The sequence below is a fragment of the Pseudoliparis swirei genome, chromosome 17 (genome assembly GCF_029220125.1).
Source record: "Pseudoliparis swirei isolate HS2019 ecotype Mariana Trench chromosome 17, NWPU_hadal_v1, whole genome shotgun sequence".
NCBI lineage: Eukaryota > Metazoa > Chordata > Actinopteri > Perciformes > Liparidae > Pseudoliparis > Pseudoliparis swirei.
Window position 1 is genome coordinate 9,472,045 of NC_079404.1, and position 20,777 is coordinate 9,492,821.

At 45.2% G+C, this 20,777-nt stretch overlaps 2 protein-coding genes and 2 long non-coding RNA genes across 9 annotated transcripts; 1 reads left to right on the forward strand and 3 right to left on the reverse strand.

Annotated features, from left to right (window-relative positions):
- Positions 1-1,906: 1,906 nt before the first annotated feature.
- LOC130206946 (uncharacterized) lies at positions 1,907-5,663 on the reverse strand. Of its 3 annotated transcripts, none has more exons than XR_008834214.1 (5): positions 5,574-5,663; positions 5,288-5,444; positions 3,294-3,391; positions 2,945-3,018; positions 1,907-2,499 (listed from the first exon to the last, which is right to left on the reverse strand). It is a non-coding gene; the product is annotated as an uncharacterized LOC130206946 (long non-coding RNA). The 3 variants fall into 3 exon arrangements; XR_008834212.1 differs by having other exon boundaries at positions 5,288-5,433; positions 5,574-5,662; XR_008834213.1 differs by lacking the exons at positions 5,288-5,444; positions 5,574-5,663 and adding an exon at positions 4,390-4,720.
- On the forward strand, positions 5,580-9,624 carry LOC130206945 (uncharacterized). The gene is made up of 2 exons (XR_008834211.1): positions 5,580-6,473; positions 9,372-9,624. It is a non-coding gene; the product is annotated as an uncharacterized LOC130206945 (long non-coding RNA).
- On the reverse strand, positions 8,978-13,494 carry LOC130206942 (hemicentin-1-like). Its single transcript, XM_056435233.1, has 8 exons — positions 13,404-13,494; positions 12,990-13,150; positions 12,772-12,918; positions 12,122-12,259; positions 11,906-12,027; positions 10,341-10,564; positions 10,092-10,154; positions 8,978-9,501 (listed from the first exon to the last, which is right to left on the reverse strand). Exons 2-6 carry the CDS (start codon positions 13,111-13,113, stop codon positions 10,364-10,366), a joined length of 732 nt encoding a protein of 243 aa, XP_056291208.1. The 5' UTR covers positions 13,114-13,150; positions 13,404-13,494; the 3' UTR covers positions 8,978-9,501; positions 10,092-10,154; positions 10,341-10,363.
- Positions 13,484-19,624, reverse strand: LOC130206938 (hemicentin-1-like). 4 transcript variants are annotated; one of them, XM_056435229.1, is made up of 10 exons: positions 19,384-19,622; positions 17,733-17,923; positions 17,315-17,460; positions 17,125-17,206; positions 16,633-16,902; positions 16,013-16,183; positions 15,771-15,925; positions 14,071-14,240; positions 13,798-13,968; positions 13,484-13,574 (listed from the first exon to the last, which is right to left on the reverse strand). In XM_056435229.1, the coding sequence occupies exons 4-9, from the start codon at positions 17,183-17,185 to the stop codon at positions 13,845-13,847; spliced, it is 951 nt and encodes a 316-aa protein (XP_056291204.1). In that variant the 5' UTR covers positions 17,186-17,206; positions 17,315-17,460; positions 17,733-17,923; positions 19,384-19,622; the 3' UTR covers positions 13,484-13,574; positions 13,798-13,844. The 4 variants fall into 4 exon arrangements, 3 of the variants coding, with proteins under 3 accessions (XP_056291204.1, XP_056291203.1, XP_056291202.1); XM_056435228.1 differs by having other exon boundaries at positions 17,697-17,923; XM_056435227.1 differs by having other exon boundaries at positions 17,315-17,923.
- Between the last annotated feature and the right edge of the window lie 1,153 nt (positions 19,625-20,777).

Here is a 20,777-nt window from a genome sequence, read left to right on the forward strand (position 1 = left end):
GTCTGTATCTGACCAGATGATACAGAGTTCATCAGGATGAGCAGCTGGAGAGTTACAGAAACAGAACTTTACAGACTGAACTTAAACATTTCACTTCTGGCATCTTTTTTAATTTTTATTTTTAAAGCCGAAAATTCCGCCACTTAACGGCACTCGCTGCGTAGTGTGCGCAGACAGCTCGACACGGAGCAGCGCGTGCGCTCTGATCGCTCTTTTAATGAAGTATCGATACTAAAAATATGCTAAATCACATCGCTCTTAACGTACGGGTACTTTGTTAGGATCGCTACACCGTGCAGCGTGACAGCAGCAGATAGCGGGCTAACATTCAAGCTAACCTAAACCACCAAACGCTGAAGACATCTTGACGCTGATTGGCCGAGACGCGACACGTGCCCATCAAAGATGTTCTATTGCGAAAAGCACTACTCCACATTTTCTCCGTGTCCCACTCCAATCTCATAAACGCCGGCCGGCCAATTGACCCCCTCCCCCAAAACAAAAACTCTTCGGATCTACACGATTCACGTCAGTCACCTATTTTGGTTTCAAAACGGCGAATTTCGCCGAAAGGTGAGGGATTCTCATGCCTGATATATAATATATTTATACATATATTTATGCATTTATATGTATTCAATTATATATATATAATATATTTATATATGTATATATGTATGTGTATATATGTATATATATTTTAATTCATTAATTTATTTATTTTGTATTCATTTATTTTATCTTTCTTCTTCTTCATATTTATATATATATTTTAGATTTATAGATATATATAATATATATATATATAATGTTTGTATGCATATATAAAAAATTTAAAAAATACAAATATATATATATATAAATTGTATAATTAATTGCAGATACATACATATATATATATGATATGATATACTTTTATTCATCCCACAGTGGGGAAATTTCAAAAATCACAGCAGCGGTGAAAAATAAATATAAAACACAAAACTAAATACTAAAAACTAAATATTATAACTTATACTAAATATATAGGGGGAAAGTAAAGTAAAGTGCCGAGTTTGCCAGGATCTCCAGCGATCTACTGCAGTGTGTTGTGCAGCCTGACAGCAGCAGGAAGGAAGGACTTGTGGTACCTCTCCCTCAGACACCGGGGAGGAATCAGCCGGTGGCTGAAGGAGCTGTGCAGAGCTGAGAGTGTCATGCATGGGGTGGGAGGCGTGGTTCATCAGAGACGAGAGCTTTGCCATCAGCCTCCCGTCCCCCACCACCTCCACAGTATCCAGAGGACACCCAGCACGCTGCTGGCCTTCTTTAGCAGCTTGTTCAGCCTCTTCCTGTCAGCCGCTGCCATGCTGCTGCTGCTGCTCCAGAAGACCACTCCATAGAAGATGGCTGATGGTAGCACAAGTCCTTCCTTCCTGCTGCTGTCAGGCTGCACAACACACTGCAGTAGATCGCTGGCGATCCTGGCAAACTCGGCACTTTACTTTATTTTCCCCCTGCATATTTAGTATTAGTATTTTGTTTTATATTTATTTTCATTGATGCTCTGATGTGCACCGCTGCTGTGATTTTTGAAATGTCCCCACTGTGGGACAAATAAAGGAATATCATATATCATAATTAAGGCTGTGAAACCATTACAATTTTTAATCAGGTTAATCACAGGTTTCTGTGGATTAATCGCGTTATTTTTCACAGGACTAATCATAATGCATGTACGCAGATTAAAACACATACCTAGTATGTTAATAATGCACTATAGACAGTGTCAACACATTTTTCTGCCATCTGCTTCCTAGTGAATGGTGTGCTTCAACTGCATCTTCCTATAAGTTAAATTTGTCCTTAAATCATACATATATATATTTCACTGCTATTCTTAAAAGTGACATTATAGTAGACGGCCTGCGTGTTACCAATTTACAAGTTACAAGTCTTTTATTGTCACATAAGTCATTCCATCATTACACCCCAGTGTATATGAACTAGTCACAAACATTTTAGAAGGAAATAACAAAAAGAAGGAGGTTTTTCTGGCCGTTATTCAACCGCCAGCTTCCCAGTGATCCTGGAGGCCTCCGTCGGCCCCCGCTCGCCACACGTCTGCTGGCTCTCTTGGCTCGCTGGCTTCTCCAGCATTTCTGTCAATAGTGAACTTATTATTAACACGTGAACATCTGGTACAATAACACATGACTCGTTTTATCCTTATTCTTTTCCTTTGAGAACTAGAACCCCAAGATGACAAGTGAGAAAAAAGATGATGGTGATCCAGTTTCTAAGTCTGATCTAAATAGTGTTCTCAGCTGCATTAATGACTTCTTTAATTATACGTGTGTGTGTGTATATATATATATTCTAACAAGAAGATGTCTCCGGAGAGAGCGAGAAATTTGAGAAGACCGCGCCGTTCCTCGGAGGCCCGGGTCCGGCCCCTCAGCGCCAGCAGAGCCTGCGGGCGGACGGGAACCTTGGCCACCCTCGTGCACGCCAGGCTCCCTGCAGCAACACAGTTGACACGCAATCACACGCGTACAGGCCTTTCAATCGGTTCCCATGTGCACCTCACCCCACCTCCTCCTTTTGTAAGATCCCCCTCTCCGTCTTCTTCTGTCGCTTTCTTTTCCTGTTCTCAAACAATGAGAATGAGGACCCCCCCCCCACACTTATTCCACGCCAGACTAGTACTCAAAGAGGTGAAAGGTCAATGGTCGGCACTATATTTTCCTCTCTCCTTGTCCTCATTCAAGGTGAACTCCTCCTCTGCCGTGCAGGTAAATGTTACATGGAAACACTAAATCATGTCGTCTCTATTTAACAACGATGCTTTGAGGAGCGACGTGTGTCACGGAGATCATCTTCCCCCGTGGGCGACGGAACAAACATCCACATGAATGCAGAAGTGGCGGAGAGCTTGAATCCTGAGCGGAGACTTGTTCCTCACCTGTTCCCTGCGCCGTCTTCCCCTTTTGTTTTGGAGCTCTGGTGACCTCATAGAAGGCCCCGTAGAGCTCTGACCTGCAAACAAACACAGCAAACACTCACAAACTATTTCATTTGACTTGCTGCCTGTTTACTGTATGCCCTACGTCACGTGTTTACTTTAAATATCTTTACATTTCAGTTCACATCTTTTCACAAGTACACAAACAGAGTTTCTACATCAGCCCTCTAGTGGCAGGTGTACCACACTGCAGGCCCCTTCCTTCAGCCTTTTAAAACCTATTATTAAAACATTAATTTATAACAAGGCAACAAAAGGGGAATATAGTGAGAGACAAAAGAGGAATTACCCATCTTCAGAGTGCTGAAGCAGCAGGATTTTCATGTTGGGCGGAAGCTCTGCGAGGATGTTCAGGTGGCTGGGCTGGATGGTGAGGTGGCTGAAGGCCTGCAAATCACGTCAAGATCATACGTGTAACTGTGTATTATCAATACGTTCACCCTCGGTCTATTTGTTCTTCATTAGCTGGAGAACATTATTTTAGAAACGATAAAAAAGGTAAGAAGAATTTTTAAAAGTTAGATTTTTTTGCCATTTCAATTTATAGTTCTGAAGATGTACATAGATCTGGCGTAGACGCGATTCTCCCAAATAAAATAAAGAACTCCAGACTTGCTCAGCGACGATGTGATGACGCAAGAGGGAGGGGGGGGGGCGCCCGACCGGGTGCGTCACGCTGTCTGCGTCTGAACGCGATGCGTGAACGTTCAAATGTTATAATTCAAACATGTCGAACATGTCAGAGGATTAAAGAAGTATTTGCTGTGGATGAATTCATATTATATGAAAACTTGAGGCATATGGAGCATTGCTCTGGTGATGAAGCACCATCGTCACTAAAAAGGACATAATTGCAGATTCTTTGCACGTATTACAGCAGTCATCATGAGGAGTGAAGGATTTATTCACTGCTGTCGTTATTAGAAGTGATCTGGAAACTGAAGAAGAGGAGAAAACCTCATTCCGGATCAACTGCCACGTGTAATGTGTCCGAAAAGGTCACAGATGAAACGGTGGCATTTCAGTCACGTCCGTATTAAAATGATGACGACGATAATATCACAATCGGTTTCCACTTTGTCATGTTAATGATAAAGTGCACTATTCACATATAATTTATTCTGAAGACCGTTGGTAATAATAACACAATTAAACACGCTTCACTTGCTTTGAGGGAAATCGAGGACTTTATAATCTCCATTCTTTACAGAAATACACATTTAAACACACCGATGTCGATTATGATTTAACTTCTAATATTCACACATTAAGTCAAGATTAATTCCAGCTGTGTGATATTCATAAGGCTGCAGATGTCCTGATGCCAAATGCCACCCCCCGACAGCATCCATAAATCATGAGTGGGGGGCTTGGTGACCCGGTACCTGGGAGAGGCCGTGGAGGGAGTCCTGCGCCCCCTGTAGTTTGAAGCATCAAGACCTTCATTTGCTTTCACTAGTTCAATGAAGGCCTTCCTCAGCTGGCCCATTCTCAGCACCTCTTGGTTGACAAGCAGCCTTTGGGGAACGATCCTTTCACAGAATATCTTATAGCTGACATCAAACGTGGGCTGACGAAATTCAACCTGCCAGGGAAGATGATGGTACAGTTCTACACGGCCATCGTTGAGTCCATCATCTGCTCCTCCATCACCGTCTGGCACCCTGCAGCCACAGCCAAAGACAAGCGCAGGCTGCAGAGCATCATCCGCTCGGCCGAGAGTTATCGGGCTGCAATCTGCCTTCCTCCAGGTCCTGTTCACTCCAGGTCACTGAAGCGGCCAGAAAGATTGTCGCCGACCCCCCCCCTGGACACTCCCTGTTCGAGTCCCTCCCTCGGGAGGAGGCTGCGCCATCATGACCCACCCCCCGCCCCCACCACAATAGCTTTTTTTCGGCGGTCAGGCTCATCAATGGACCCTGACCCTGGACTGACTGTCACCCCAGGACTACCACCTCTTCTTCCACCTTCCTCTCCTTCCTTCCTCCTCCTCCCTCCTCCTCCTCCCACCTCCTCCATCCTTTTTGATGTTTGTTTGTTTTGTGTGTCATGTTGTTTGCCAAAAAAAAAAATTCTCGTTGTGAAAAAAACATTCATTCTTTGGCAATAAACCTGTTTCTGATTCTGATTCTGATTCTGATTCCTAGAACACATATGAATGAGAAGGAAATAAATGAATATGTGTTGTGATTGTGTGCACATACAACAGAATGCAGATTGAATGTTTACTTATGCAATGTTAAGTTAGTAGCTCCTTGAAATGCAATATAATAAATAACTTACCGGTCTTTCTCTGGTTTTTCAGGCCTCGTCAAAAACCTGGTGTACTGATTATAACAGCCTTTGTGGTACTAAACCTCCAGAGCCACACAGTCTTTGTCTTTTATATGCAAAAGAATACTTTGGTCGTCCTTCAACTCGGCAGCTTTCTGCAATTGGCCTCACCAAAACAAAAAGGATAGCTCAATGAGTTTGTTGACATATCTCACACATAATTGTACCTTTCAGTCACTCAACCACAGTGTGTGTGTGTGTGTGTGTGTGTGTGTGTGTGTGTGTGTGTGTTTACCTGCTGTTAATGTTTCAGCCTTTGACAGAGGATCCCTTTGTCGTCTGCCTGCTCGGTTGACGAACTTCTCCTTTTTTGGCAAATTATGCCCAGGGCAGGAAGAACGGGGCCAGAGCCTGCGATTGGCATTCCTGACCTGGATCGCAATTTTTTTGTTGGACTCGTGCCGCTAGAAGTCGATGGAATGGCCTCGTGGTCTTCCGTCGCTTCTTGTCTCTCACGTGCGAGACGTCTTTCCACCTCTGCCATGAATTTTGTGTCCGTAAATCTACGGTAGCACGTGTGATGGAAGCCAGCATCCTCGGGAATATTGTCAAACTCCATATCAACACAGTGTTTGAAGTGCAGCCACGTCCCGAGACTCTCCGTCCAACCCGAGCCACGTGTGTCGGCTTGTCCTGTATGTAATCCATCGTGTAGTGGTGAAATAATGTACCTCCTCGTGCTTGACTGAAGTAATATGCATAAAACAATGTTTGTTTTTTGATGTATTAAATTATTAATATATTCCGATGTATTTTCTTCGTCTTCCGTACTGCTCGAGGACGCCATCTTGCCATTCTGTTGACAAAAAGCAGCTACCTCATTGGTGTAGAACGATCACGTGTCGAACCGTGCCACCCCTCGTGACCAAGATCCTATTACGCTCTGGAGAAACTAGTTCGGCATAAAACATAGTCGCATCGAGAATCGACGGCAAATTTAGCGACGGACTTTTTTTTGGTAGCTAAGCACGACTCTTTCTTTTTTATGAACTAAATATTGTGTAGATGCGCGACTGTGGGTGTGGCGCGGGATTCATTTTCTAAAGGACTTTTCGTGGTTCACCTTGCGGCCTACATGTCCGTTAGGTCCCCATCTACAGAGAACCGCCCGTCGCTCGAGGGAAGTGAAGAAGAGGTCGGTACCTCTCTGTAAAGGCCGTCTGGTGTAGAGCTGCTGGACTCGGTCTGCGAAGACCTGAACCCGCATGTCGGTCTAGTTAGGAAGCAGAGTCCGATTGTGTTCTAGGCCACATGGTCCACCTCTACTCTAGTACCCTGAATGTAGTGATTGTTGGGTTCCTTTACCGTTTCTATTCTTTGCATGTCCTCATAGCTCGGTGTTCCCGTCCTATTCTAAGAGGTATGTGACTTTATTTATTGTTTTATCTCTTCGGGGTGTTCCGTCAATCCTTACGGTGTTCCCCGGCGTTAAGGCGCTCGGCCCGGCTTGGCCTAGACATTAGCTCGGCGGCGCTGCGTTAGCCGCTAAAGTAGTCTTGGTGTTGCTTGAAGTCCAGTCTCGGTCTCGGCTCTTCTCCCCTCCCCCCGCCTCACCCAGTCCGCCGCTTGCTCGCTTCAATTGTTGTTGAAGTTCCGTGAGTTTTAACGGCTGCTAACTCATCATGTTGGGGATGGTATTCTGTCATGTTCATAATAATTATTATGTTCATAGTCTAAGTACTTTTAGGAATAACGAATCAAAGAACAAAAACTAATTTTAACAAGAAGTTAAAAAAGTGAAGCCCTGTTTGAAGCTCAGCGCACTGAGCTCTGACTCTCCCGCGGGGTTTGAACCCGCAGACCCTGGGTAACCCAGCAGGGGAGTGGCTCCAAGTGCGAGTGCTTTACCATTACGCTACCAGATCTGGCCAGTTAAAGGTGGCACAAAAGGTTAATTAGGGTCCGAGCGACAGACGAAGTCTGACCGAGAGGAACCTATTGTTATTGTTAGGGGAATTATTCTTCTGATTTTTATTTTTGAACATTGGGGGCATATTGGAGGTACGCATCATATCCCAAAACTCACCAAATTTGGCAAGCTTGTCAGGCTTGGTGACAATAGACGGATGACACCGACCTCGAAATTCGGCTTTCAAAAATTGCTCTCTAGCGCCACCTGGAAGTTGCACCGGCGACGCCCCTCACGCAGTATGTTCAAATGACTAGCTTTTATTTTTCCCAAGTCCACTTGGACCTGCTCTACAAAAAAGCCTCTCAGGACCCTAAGCTCCGCCTACTTAAATTTTCGGCCATATTTTCTTTGGTGAAAAACACATCAGAGGCGTTTGCTCCAAAATGCGGGGTCCAATTCATACCAAACCTATTGGAGATAATGATTATGGAAGCTATATCATCTAAGGTCTATCATCTTCTTTTCAAATATATCATTGTGGTAAGGATCTATGGCCCAACGAACATTTTAGGGGCGTGTCCTGTTTTGTAATGCTCATAACTTCAACACTATTGGGGGAAAAAAATAACACTCAGGATATGTGCAGAATGGAGCCTGAAACATTCACAGCAAATTTCGTGCAATTTGAACCGTAGGGGGCGCTACAATAATTCACCAAAGTTGGCCGTTTTTCGCTTGATTTGGCCAGTTTCCACTTTTTCCCCATCGATTATTTCTCCCACAAAACGCCAACAGAATCGGCTAAAAATCAGTTTTATAGAATCTCAAGACTTGAATAATGAACACTGTGAAATAAAACGGACTTTTCGTCGAAAGTAGAAAATTTACGTTTTTTTACTGCCAATAATTTTGTACTATCTGTGATTTCTTTATGTTAAAAACTATTGCTTAAACTAATCCAATACTTCCCCAAAAAATCATGTGTGATGCCAGTCAAGGCCTGAACACATTCACATGAAGAAACAAGCACATTTCTTGGAGGAACACCTATTGATCACCTATTGAGAAATAAAAGCTGGCTCATAGCTCACCATGTTAAGTGTTGGTCTGGACACCTGGAGATGCGTGTTCGATTCCAAGACAAGGCAGCTTTTTTTTCATCACTTTTTTTTTTTACATTGAATTTACATGAGGTGATCTATACTTCACGTAGGGACACACGACGCATGAATATGTTCATAGTTAAAGCGCCACCTAATGGCTCAACTGGACTTCCTTCAGTCCACCCCAAATTTGTTTGACTAGCCCGTCATTTAGAATGGAATAAGAACTATCTCTCTCTTTTTCTCTCTCTCTTTCTCCCTCTCTCTACTCTAACATAACTAACGTCAGTAAACAGCTGGACGAGGCTTTTAAATCACGGATTTCGTGAGTTTTTGTTTATAGGGACACATGATGCATGGATATGTTCACGTAGTTAAAGCGCCACCTAGTGGCTGAACTGGACTTTGTCGAATCCGCCCCAAACTTGTCGCGCTCGTTACAAGTCGCGGCCCGAGTCGAGTCCGACCGGCGCGCCCGGGTCCTCGGCGCCGGCTCCTCGGCGCCGCTCCCCGACCAGCGGGTGAGCGAGGACCCGTTCGACGCTGCTTGCAGCTTTAATTTATCCTTCTCTTTCTTCTTTCCTTGACGCCCAGCGACGGTTTGCATGAAAACAATTGACATACGTAATAATACAAATATAATAACGAGTTAAGAGTGTATATATATATATAAATAAGAATAAATCAGAGTTCATAATAATTAATTCAAAGAGTTGACAATTGACAAATACATAATAGTCATAATAATGTTGGATCACACGTTAAGGTCAAGATTCCAGGTTTCTTTAAACGCACAACCTGCCTGCACTTCAGCCTCTGACACAACAGTTAATTAAACTACAGAATCACACCATCGGTGGTAAAATACCAGCCATTTTCTCTTTCGGGGAAATGACTTAAACACAAATGGCACAATGACATGCTTGAGATGTGACTGGCCTTCTGATCTCAGGGAGCCATTAACACTCGGCTGTACATTGGAGTATTTTGTGCTGCTCATTTACCAAAAGTACAGCAGTCAGATATTACACAGTAAGCCGCTTCATTGATTCCTTTGCACTTGTTTTAATTTGAAAAGCCAGGATCCAGTCGACCGATTGAACGTAGAGGACTACGACGACAGGCGGCGCCCGCCGGTGTGGCCCGAAGCATCCGGCGTGAACCATCCGTGGACAAAGTCCCGCCGCCGCCCACCTGCCTCTGGTCTCCTGAAGCGAGACGGAGAAAATGATCATCCGTCTCCACAGTGACTTAGTCAAGAACATATCTGAAAACATCTTTTGATTTCTTTTGTAGCCAATTAATGAAAATGAAATAAATTGTTCACCTTATGCTAAACTGTCAGTATTTAATTTATAGTCCCTGAAATGATGGAAATCTACATACATGACACACACGATACATGACACATGAGATACATGGCACATTGACATATGGCAGCATATGGTTTTAGCAATAAGGAGGTTCTCTTGGAGAAGCTGTTAGAAGATGCTTTTCAAATCCACCGTGTCTTTAAAAGCACGTTTTAAATAGACTACTACTGAACACATCACTTTTATTATTATTAATATCTAGCAACTGACCACGATGGCGGTACTCAGGTTCTGAGATTTTGTTGGGGGGTCAGAAGCGTTTTGGTTTCCGTTTGTAGTCAGCGTTGTATCGACCAATCACGTTTGAGGAGGCTTCGGTTCAATGCAGGTGAACAGTGGAGAGCTCAAATGAGACCCAGCAGCTATCGAACATGAAGCTTGTAAACTGGCTACTTGCAGGTGTTGTCTCTCAACAGGAACATTACCTGCACAGAAGGGCCCAGCGGACTCCAGCGTGAATCCCTGAGGACACTGGTTACTGCGATCTCCTGGAACCATAAATGCCTCATCGCTCAATTACAGTTTACAGAAACAAACATAAATAAGATCATATTTAAATGTTTGACCGGACTTAACATACAAAAGGAAACATATACAACCTCATATTAACTTGACAACCTTGTTGAATTCATCTCAATTTCCAATAAATTTGACTAATTTCACAGTATTCTCACCCTTGGCGATGCAAGCCTGGATGCTATACTCCAGCGTCTCCTCTAGGGGGCGGTACTGAGGCGTGCAGCGTCTGCACCAGGTAGGGCATCTTTCCCCTGGAGGGGTCGTAGGAGATGCTGTGGTTCCAGCAGTACGGCACGCTCTCCCCGTCGATGCTGAACATGCGGGTGGACCCGGCGTACAGCCGGCCCGCCCCCGTCTGGATGTAGTCCTCCGTGTAGTCCTGAGGCCAAAGCATTCATTTATTTATAAAGTTCTACGGCTTCCAACAAACCAAGAAATGCATTTCTTGTCCAAAATCCATTTGTATATTCCCAACAAATGAAAGAAATCAAAACACATGTCACCTGTGTGCTCCTGACCCTACAGCGCTCCCCCTGATTATATTGGCCTGTCTTAATTGACAGTGGTCCTGCGCCCCCTAGTGGCGGGAGGTTAAACAAAACCAAAACAAACTAAATGGCTCTAATGGCTGTGTTTATGAGGGAAGGACTTTGATATAGTTGCAGTGGGTATCATTTGCATGTGGAGAAACATCTTCACTTGTGCCACGATGTTTCTCATGAAGAAATTATCTTTTTATCCTGCAGGTGTTCCTATAGTGTTAATTCAGTAAAGACAGTAAAACTTCATAAAACGATGTCATTGTAAAGCAGCGGGCGCCGACCCGTCGATCGAGATCGACCGGAGACGTTCCCTGTCGCTCTCAGAGATAAAATTAACATAAATTTAGAAACACATTGTTCCTCATTCTCAAACATTTTCTGAAGTGTGTTCTGAAACGTTTTCTTCCTGACTGGAAGATCGACGTGAGAAAACATCTCCGCCTGATTCATGAACGCCTGAAAACGGATTCTGCTACACAGGTCCGACCTCCGTGAGTTCGGCTTTCCTGCTGTTGCCCTTCAAAACAAAAGCTCAACATTGAGCTTTTTTTCTGTTCTGACGGAGCAATCTGGTTTACTTGAAAGTGATTGCAATTGTATTCATTCTATTGTTTGAAAAAGCATAGATGCAGGAGTCACAAATGGTGATTCTCATATTTATTATTAAAATCCGAGGAAATCTGTAGAGGTGATGTGAACGTAATCACCAACGCTCTGAGTTCAGAACGAATCCCAGAGGAGAAAACGTTCATGAATACCAAATTTGCACCGAAAAACTCGTCAGTGGAGTTGAGAAAATCACAAAATCAAAGACCAGGAGCCGGATTACTGACAGACGGCTTTAGACTGTCAGTCTGTGCTTATGAAACTACAAGCTGACAGACAGAGTTCAGTCACAGACAGAGCACTGACTGGAGTCACATGACTTGATGGCATTGTGATGAGAGCTGAACTTACATGTTGTCAGTGTTGTGCTGTAACGTCAGTTGATAAACAACTTTTATATTGGTAGGCGGAGGTCAGGGATCCTGGGCTCAAAAAGGTTGGTAAACACTGTTGTGAAGGGCCTCTGTCTTAATTGACGGGGCCCTACGCCCCCTAGTGGCCGGAGGTTAAACAAAACGGCTCTTACAAATACATAAAACTGTGGATGTCCCCTGCGTGGTTTATTCCCGTACCTTGATGCTGATGTCAGCGTGCGAGGGCAGCTGCAGGACGTGTCCGTTCACCACGATGTCCAGCAGCAACGCTCCGTCCGAGTCCAGGCCTCGCGCAGCGAGGGTCATCCTCAGGGTCTCACCTGCAGAGAGTACACCAGACGTTAGTCAGGTCCCCCCAAACCCATCAGTCATTAACCATCTCACACGACAGCGGTGCAACCCGTCAATTCTCACCTGTGGCAAACTCCACCTGCGTCTCTCGCCTGAAGACGCTTCCCGTCAGCGCGTTGCCGTTGACGGCCTCGCCCACTTCCTGTGCAGCGGTCCAGTAGACCGGGTTCAGGATGGAGACGAGCGTTCTCATCGCGGGACCTCGAACAGCGAGAGCAGATTCAAATTATTATGAGACTTATTCAGGTGCTCTGGCTTCATGGAGCCAGATATCATTTTTTTTTTATCTCATTGTAAACATGAAAAAGTGATAGAATCTTTTATTTAAACTAACAATGAGAATTTCAAAGCATACAGTTTATAACCTTAAAAGACTCAAATCAATGAGAGACAATAGTTTGATTAAAATAATAAAACATTGATGTCTTTTCATTGAAGTTGCGTTCAACTTGCGGAAAATTTGCGAGTGTGAAAGAGTGAATGGCGACTTATATTTAGAGCGTCATTCGTTTAAAAAGCATATTAATTATTTAAAACTCTATTTAAAAGCATAACATGAACATAGGAATATAACACATTTCCTATGACTTTTCCAAAACTTTGGGGATTTATTTCTTTTGGAACTTTTCCAGGTCTGGAAATAACCATTTACAAATTCCCTGACTTTTCCAGGTTTTCCATGACCGTAGAGCCTGAAATATAATGAAACTGACCTAGTGTCCTCGGTACGTTGGTGATCGTGGCCGTGACGGTTCTGCCACCAGACTGGCCGTCTGTGACGGTGGCGTTGAGGATGGATATGCCGAACTCAATGTCGTTGATGTTTCCTACGATGCTTCCTCGTGCGCTCTGGGGGCCGCCTGACAACAACACAACAGTTTTAGTCGCAACCCTAAATTCTGAACATTCGTATTAACAACAAATGTCTCACCTGGGCAGGCGTGAGCGTTACACCTGGAGAGCTGGGAGGAGTCTCCCGGACACGGCCGACCTCCGTTCCCACGAGGCGGACTGTTACACAGACGGACGCGCCGCCGCCGCAGGAGGCGGAGCATCCTCCCCAGAGCTGCCACGAGGCCCAGCTCCCGTCCACTGCAAGAACACACACAAGTACACAAGTACACACATTCACTCTTTACAACTTTGTGTTTCTCATGTTTTTTTATTTATAACTTTGTGTTTCTTGTGTTTTTTGTTTGTAACTATGTGTTTTTGTGTTTTTTTGTTCACCCTCGAAAAAGAGATTTTTAATCTCAATGAGATTCACCTAAAGGTTTCGTAATTACAAATTTAAAAAATCACCAAAGAACTGTTCTTTGCCTGCCAGTGTAGGACCAACACTCACCTGGACAGGTGTCGGTGCTGCACCTCTGTACCTGCGTGTCTGCTCCTGCACACGCTCTCCCCCCGTTGGCGGGGCTGGGGTCGTCACACGTCCTGTAGCGCCTCGTCTGACCCCCGTTGCACGTCCTGCTGCAGCCGCCCCAGCTGCTCCACGGGCTCCAGTGACCGTTGACTTGACGGCAAAGAAATTACAACGTCAAGGATGATGAAAAAAAGGAAGCGAGATAATCAGAAAAAAGAGCAGGTGTGCGTCAAGATACAAGACATGTTCACATTGAGATGTAGAGAGTATACTGTGAAAGTAAAAGAGCAGGAAAAGCCAGGGTTTCCAGGACTTTTCCAGGACTTTTCCAGGACCGTACGAACCCTGAAGAGCAAAAGTGAAAACGACTCACTGGGGCAGGGGTCAGCGTTACAGAAGTCGATGTGCAGGTCGCTGCCTTCACACTGCCTGCCGCCGTGCTGGGGGGCGGGGCCGGCGCAGAGGCGTGTCCTCTGCTTTGTCCCGCCTCCACATGACACGCTGCAGGAGCCCCAGCTCACCCAGGAGGACCACTTCCCATCCACTGGACGGCACAAGAAAAGAAGGGAGGGAGGAGGAAGTCACTTGGAGAGAACGAACGCTTAGGGACTAAATTCTCTGTCAATTTCATGTGTGTGTTTCTCACCAGGACAAGGTGTCTCCTTGCACACCTGCGTTTGGGCGTCCGTGCCGCGCACTGCGGCCCGTCGAAGGCCGGAGGAGGGCTGTTGCACAGGCGGGTTCTGGACTGCATACCTTTACCGCAGGTGTCACTGCACGGGCTCCATGGCAGCCAGGAGCCCCAGTTACCCGCCACTAGAAGAGAACAGGAAGTCGACATGCGGATCTAGAGAGTCGAATACGCAGATGTGGAAAGTACGTTCATTTCCTTTACGTAATAAAAACAGGTGGGGACAGAGTGCCTGCCCCAAGCGAAGGAGTTCAAGTATCTCGGGGTCTTGTTCACGAGTGAGGGTAAGATGGAGCGGGAGATCGACAGGCGGATCGGTGCAGCTGCAGCAGTAAAAGAATAAGAATATACACTTTTATTAATCCCCAAGGGGAAATTAGTTCTCTGCATTTAACCCATCCTTAGTTATTAAGGAGCAGTAGGCTGCGGTGAAGCGCCCGGGAAGCAACTGGGGGTTCAGTGCCTTGCTCAAGGACACTTCGACTTGCAACTAATGGGGAGAGCGGGGATCGAACCCACAACCCTGCGGTTGCAGGACGGCCCTCTTACCCCAATTTACTGGTCGGTCTACGTTCCAATCCTCACCTATGGTCATGAACTTTGGGTCGTGACCGAAAGAACGAGGTCGCGAATACAAGCGGCCAAAATGAGTTTCCTCCGTAGGGTGGCCGGGCTCAGCCTTAGAGATCGGGTAAGGAGCTCGGACATCAGGAGGGAGCTTGGAGTCGAGCCGCTACTCCTTCGCATCGAAAGGAGTCAGCTGAGGTGGTTCGGGTATCTGATTCGGATGCCTCCTGGACGCCTCCCGTTAGAGGTTTTCCAGGCACGTCCTACTGGGAGGAGACCCCGGGGAAGACCCAGGACACGCTGGAGAGATTACATCTCCCGGCTGGCCTGGGAACGCCTCGGGATCCCCCAGATTGAGCTGGAAAGTGTCGCGGGTGAGAGGGAAGTCTGGGTCAACCTGCTGGGTCTGCTGCCCCCGCGACCCGACCCCGGAATAAGCGGATGAGAATGGATGGATGGATGGAATAAAAACACTTTATACTTTTACTCCATTACATTTATTATAGAGATATTCTACTTTTTACCAATACTTACAGTTTTTACAGAGACTTTATACTTCCACTCCATTACATTTCTAATCGAGATATTCTACTTTTTACTAATTGTTCTGTCAACCAAGTACTTTAACTTTTTTAAGAGACTTTATACTTTTACTCTATTACATTTATTATAGAAATATTGTACTTTTTACGATTATTCTGTCAACTAAGTACTTGTTTCAAGTACAATTTGTGAATTATTACATGTACTTTTACATAAATAAGGACTACTTTACATTACTTTAACTCGAGTAGGTTGTACATAGTCCCGACCACCCTTGTCAGCGCCTACAATCCGGCGTAAAGGAAGCTTGTTTATTAGACCAAAGGCAAAAGATAGAATCGGTCATAAAGCCTGTTGGTTGTAAATGTGCGATGCATTATAGGCAAATAATGGAGATGCATAGCAGTGAAACATAAAGTCAGAACTGACGTGGTATTCAGAAGCTGTGATGTCAGCTGACCGTGAGGATTTGATGAGTTCTCCTGCCTCCTCATACCAACTATTCACGCTCTCCTGCAGCTACAGGAAACGCCTCCGCGACTCACCTGGACACGGCCGCACGCCGCACACGGTGACCTCCGCGGCCTTGCCCTCGCACGGCTCGCCCCCGTGCTGCAGGTCCGGACCTTCGTCCTGTTGCCATGACCACAGGTACGAGAACACTCCTCCCACAGAGACCACTCGGACCAGTTAGCATCCACTGCAGGAGGCGCACAGGTCAAGACTCAGGACCGTCTCCTGTGAACAGGTACTGAGGCGGAATGCTCCGGTCTATCACGGCGCTCACCTGGACACGGCTTCCCCTGACAGCCTCGCGTCTCCGTGTCCGATCCTGCGCAGTGGCGCCCCCCGTTGGCGGGGAGAGGATTGGTCCACCGCCGACGCTTCTTTTGGGAGCCGACGCCACAGGACGCGCTGCACGGGCCCCAGGCTGACCACTCCGAGTGGCCCCCGTGAACTGGAGAACACAGAACGAACCGCACGGCAACTTCTTAGTGTGTTGTACGTTTCTCTGTTAACTGTTGACATGTTTTAGACCTTGTTGTTGACTAATTGTTTTAATTTACTCCTGTAACTGCACTTTGTGACACTTTGTCTGTGATAAGGGAATTATAAATAAACCGTACATACTTATTTACTCACTTCCTCTAATTTACTTACGAACATACATACTCACTTAAGGCAGCTCAGCTCTGTGAGACAAGTGCTTGATAAGCTTACATACTTACTCAATTACTCACTCTGTGATAAGTGCAATATAAATAAACGTTACTTACTTACTCACTTAGATACTTACATACACACATACACACTTACTTATATATTTATATACTTACACACTTACATACATACATACATACTTACATACTTACACACAGACTTTAACCCCCGCCGCGTCTGGCTCACCTCTCACGGTCAGCGTGACCCTGGCCCTCGCTGACCCCAGCAGGTTTCTGGCCAGGCATTCATACTGGGCCGTGTCCTCCTTCTGGGCGCTGCTGACTCGCAGCGAGCCGTTGGACAGCGGGGAGAAGCGGTCGTCGCCCAGCAGGCGGCGCCCTCCCTTCCGGGACCACTCCATCGTGGCCGTGGGCTCCCCCTCCGCCCGACAGTCGAGCACGACCGTGCCGCCGGCGTCCACCACCACCGTCGGCTCCGCCGTGATGGCCGGAGCACCTGGAAGAGGCAGAGATCTACGTGATCTAAGCTTTAAGAAAAAGCCGGCGACGTCACTGTTTAAGTGTCCATTGGACTTGGCCCTGCAGTCAAAGGTCAAGGTCAGGGATGTCTATGTGTACAGACTGTAAAGCCCTCTGAGGATAATTAGTGATGTGTGATGTTGGGCTCTGCTAAATAAACTGAATAGAATATCACTAAAGTGAGAGGGCAGACGCTTACTGTGCACGGTCAGGGCGACGCTCCTCTCCACCACGCCAGCCTCATTCGCTGCCACACACATGCAGTCGCCTGCATCTTCACTCTGTATGAACACAATGAAGAGCTGTTGTTGATGAGAACCGTTGGGATCCCTTTCCTTTGGCATCAACGGTATTCGCAGAACGGATCTCGGTCCGGCGTGTTTTCCTACCGCCGTGCCGTAGATGGCCAGCGAGCCGTTGTCCAGCTGACGGACGCGGTCGCCGGTCTGGATGTTGATTCCGCTCTTGCTCCAGCGGATGGTGGGGGGGGGGGGGCCAGTTTTAGAGCTTCTCTCAGCAGCATAACTGTTTTCAGCTGCGCTCACATCAAAAGGGTTTAAAGGGTTTTCTACCCCTCTGCTAGTCTTCTAAGGCGATAACACAATGTACCACTAGAACACTGGAGATGGGCCTCTACACACCTCTGGAGAGACTTCATTAACACCAGAGAATAGTCATGTACACATTAACCATGTAGAGAGTTATGATTCATTTAATGTTATCTTCATTGATAAAAACGGTGCTGTGAAGAATAAGGACATTTCTAGTGACCCCAGACTTGTGACCGGTCGTTTGTGTTTTTCCTACCTGAGTGACGTCTATCACCAGCTCTCCGGAGGGGAGGATGGTGTACTCCCCTGTGCGCTCGCTGAGGAGGGCGCCGTCCTTCTCCCAGGTGAGGCTGGGCTGAGGGACGCCGTCGGTCACGCACACCAGCTGAGCCGGAGCGCTCTCCACCGCGACCACCTGCTGCTCCCCGTCGTGAATGGAAGGCGGGACTGCGAAAGAAGAGTCACTATCACATGAGCTGTATCCAGTGAGGTTTTTATAAAACATGAAAGAGAAAACCACTAATTCAGAAAGGTAATATCTAATCATACGCCTCAATATTTCTTACATCAGTTACAATATGTGACAGAAACAACCATCACACAAGGAACCTCATCAAATAAACAAATGTAGTTATTTGGAATTTACTACCTCATCATGTATCTCATGCAGGTAATAATGTAACATTTAAAAAACCATTAAAGGAAAACCTCGGAGCTTCAAAGAAAAGGAATTCCATCGATAATACCTGTTGAGAACCCGACGACATCATCGCAATACATATCACTAAAGTTCTTCAATCGGTTACAAAACTCCCGTCACAGACGTAACCGTCACACGAGGAACGTGAGTTTAGGTCACTTGATATTCATCCGACCACAAGAACAAATATCTTCAAACGGAGTTATTTTTCGTGCATTTAATGCTTGGAAGTTACAACCTCAGAAATATCATTCAGGGAATAATTTGTCATTTAAAAAACAATTAAAAGGCATCATATTAACTGTTTGACATGTCCCTTTGGTAGCCATCTGATCTTTCTTTGTATAAATTACTGATGTACTGCACAATATATACATCCTATAGTCCTCCACTGCGTTTCTTTCTTATTGTTCCGTTTGTACTACTTTTAACTGTGTTTCACATCAAGTTTTGCATGTATTACATGTTGTCTCCTGTCTGCGGAGCCAGGATTAGCGGCCGCTAAGGCGTCAGCTAACGGGGATCCAGTTAATAAACTAATAAACTAATGCCCTCTCTATGTCATGCTGTATTACAAGGGGAAATGCCAAAATCACAAAAGAGGCTTTTGTTTCCCCGCTGCCTTCAGGCTCACAGATCGTTGTGATTCAGTGTTCATTCAGGAAAAGTCAATGATAAATTAACCAAAAATGCCACAGAAATTGCCCAGAGATGATGGTCTAGCGCGTAGGTAGCGCGCGCTCACATGTAACGCGGACCCCTCCCTACAGGGTTCGCGCCCCGGCCCGGGTCGGGTCGGCATGTGACACGCGCAAGTCTAGTCCGGTCTGAGGGTGGGTTTCTCTGGATAGAGCTGAGCCCCGTGACAATTGTCCGAAAAAATCTTTTACGAAATTTAAAAACATTTCACATTTTAATTCTCGACCTCCCCGTAGCTTTTGTGAAATACGCGGAATGTTGGCGATTTTTAACGCCTCTCGGCTCTCTGGGCCCCGACATGACGAGTTAGCTCCGAGGCTAGCCGGCGAAGCAGGCAATGCACATCGAGACTTCACAAAAGATAGATAACGGGTTCAACTCACGGACATTAAACAATAATTGAAGCGAGCAAACGACAGGCTGGATGAGGCGACGGGGAGAATAGACGATACCGAGTCCCAGGACTTTGGAACAACAGACAGGAGAATCAAAACAACGCATTACTCACCAAGCATTGAGCTAACGAGCTCCGGTTAGCTACTTGCTCAAGTAGCTACGTGGAGCTCTCTGGCTGTGAGGGAACGATACGGGTCTCTGATTGCCCGAATAGTCCAATCACGTGAAATAAGAAACGATGTCCTTGGCCAGGGTGCACATTTCTACGCCCGAAGATTCACGTTTCATCAGACAATGAGAAGCCGTCCTTGCCGCAACTACCGTGAAATGTTTGCTCCCGTCCACACACGTTAGGGCGGCCGCGCGTACAAGGGGGCGGGGCTTCTCTCCGTGACGATGAGTGGCGATATATTATTTTTGGTCACATTTAACTTAAGTAGTTGTTGACAGGCTTACGGTCTCCCACACACATTTAGCGCGTCAACACGCTTTATTTCTTATTTAAATTATTTGATATATAACGTTTTTTGACAGTATATATTATATTTTTTTCTTCTTCTTTTTTCTTTTCTTCAGCTCAACATTTTCAGAGGCGCGGCGCCCTAGCGCCCTCTATTGACGCACCGCCACATGATGTATGTACAACTATGCTGCAAATTAACCATGAACATTAAATATCAGAGGAAATAAACGGCATTAAATACATATTCATCAATAACCTAGTTAGTTAACAGAGACGATGGGTACACTACATTTAATTAAATGTATGGTTTACATAAGCGTATACTGCCATCTACTGGTAGAAAGGTTCCTCTGCTTCTCCTCATACAGGCTCTGCTTTGTTCATTCAAGAAACGGCACAATGAGGTGGACAACTATAACAGCAACAACTCTATACACACACACACTACTTTGATTGAACTATATTTGAAACTGTTTTGCATTAAACAATGCAACGACTAATTGAAAAGTTGCTGCGTACATTAATAAATATGAATTAAACTGCCAGTAGTCACTACTGTTGGAAACAAGTTAATTATTTATATTACTAATGTTCTTTTTACATTACCCTGCTCTGTTTACTGTAAATAAGAATATCTATAATTTTATAATATTTAATAATTGACGGTCACTCAGACATTTCTTTAGAAGTTTCATACACCATGTGTGTTGTTGTTGTTGTGTATTTTATTCAGTCAATCAAATACAAAACTATATTATTCTATATAATATACAAAACAGAAAGACTGAAAAGGTATAGGTAGAAGAAAAAATGCTTATATATTCCTATCCTAAATTAATATCAAATAAATCAGAAAATGTATGTAAAATAAAGAAAAAATAACAAAGAAAATAAAAAATAAAACAATATATATATACATACATATATATATACATACATATATATACATATGCATGCATATATACACATACACACATACATACAGACATACTTTCACATACTGTACATCTTCCATATAAATAAATGTTACATTACATTACATT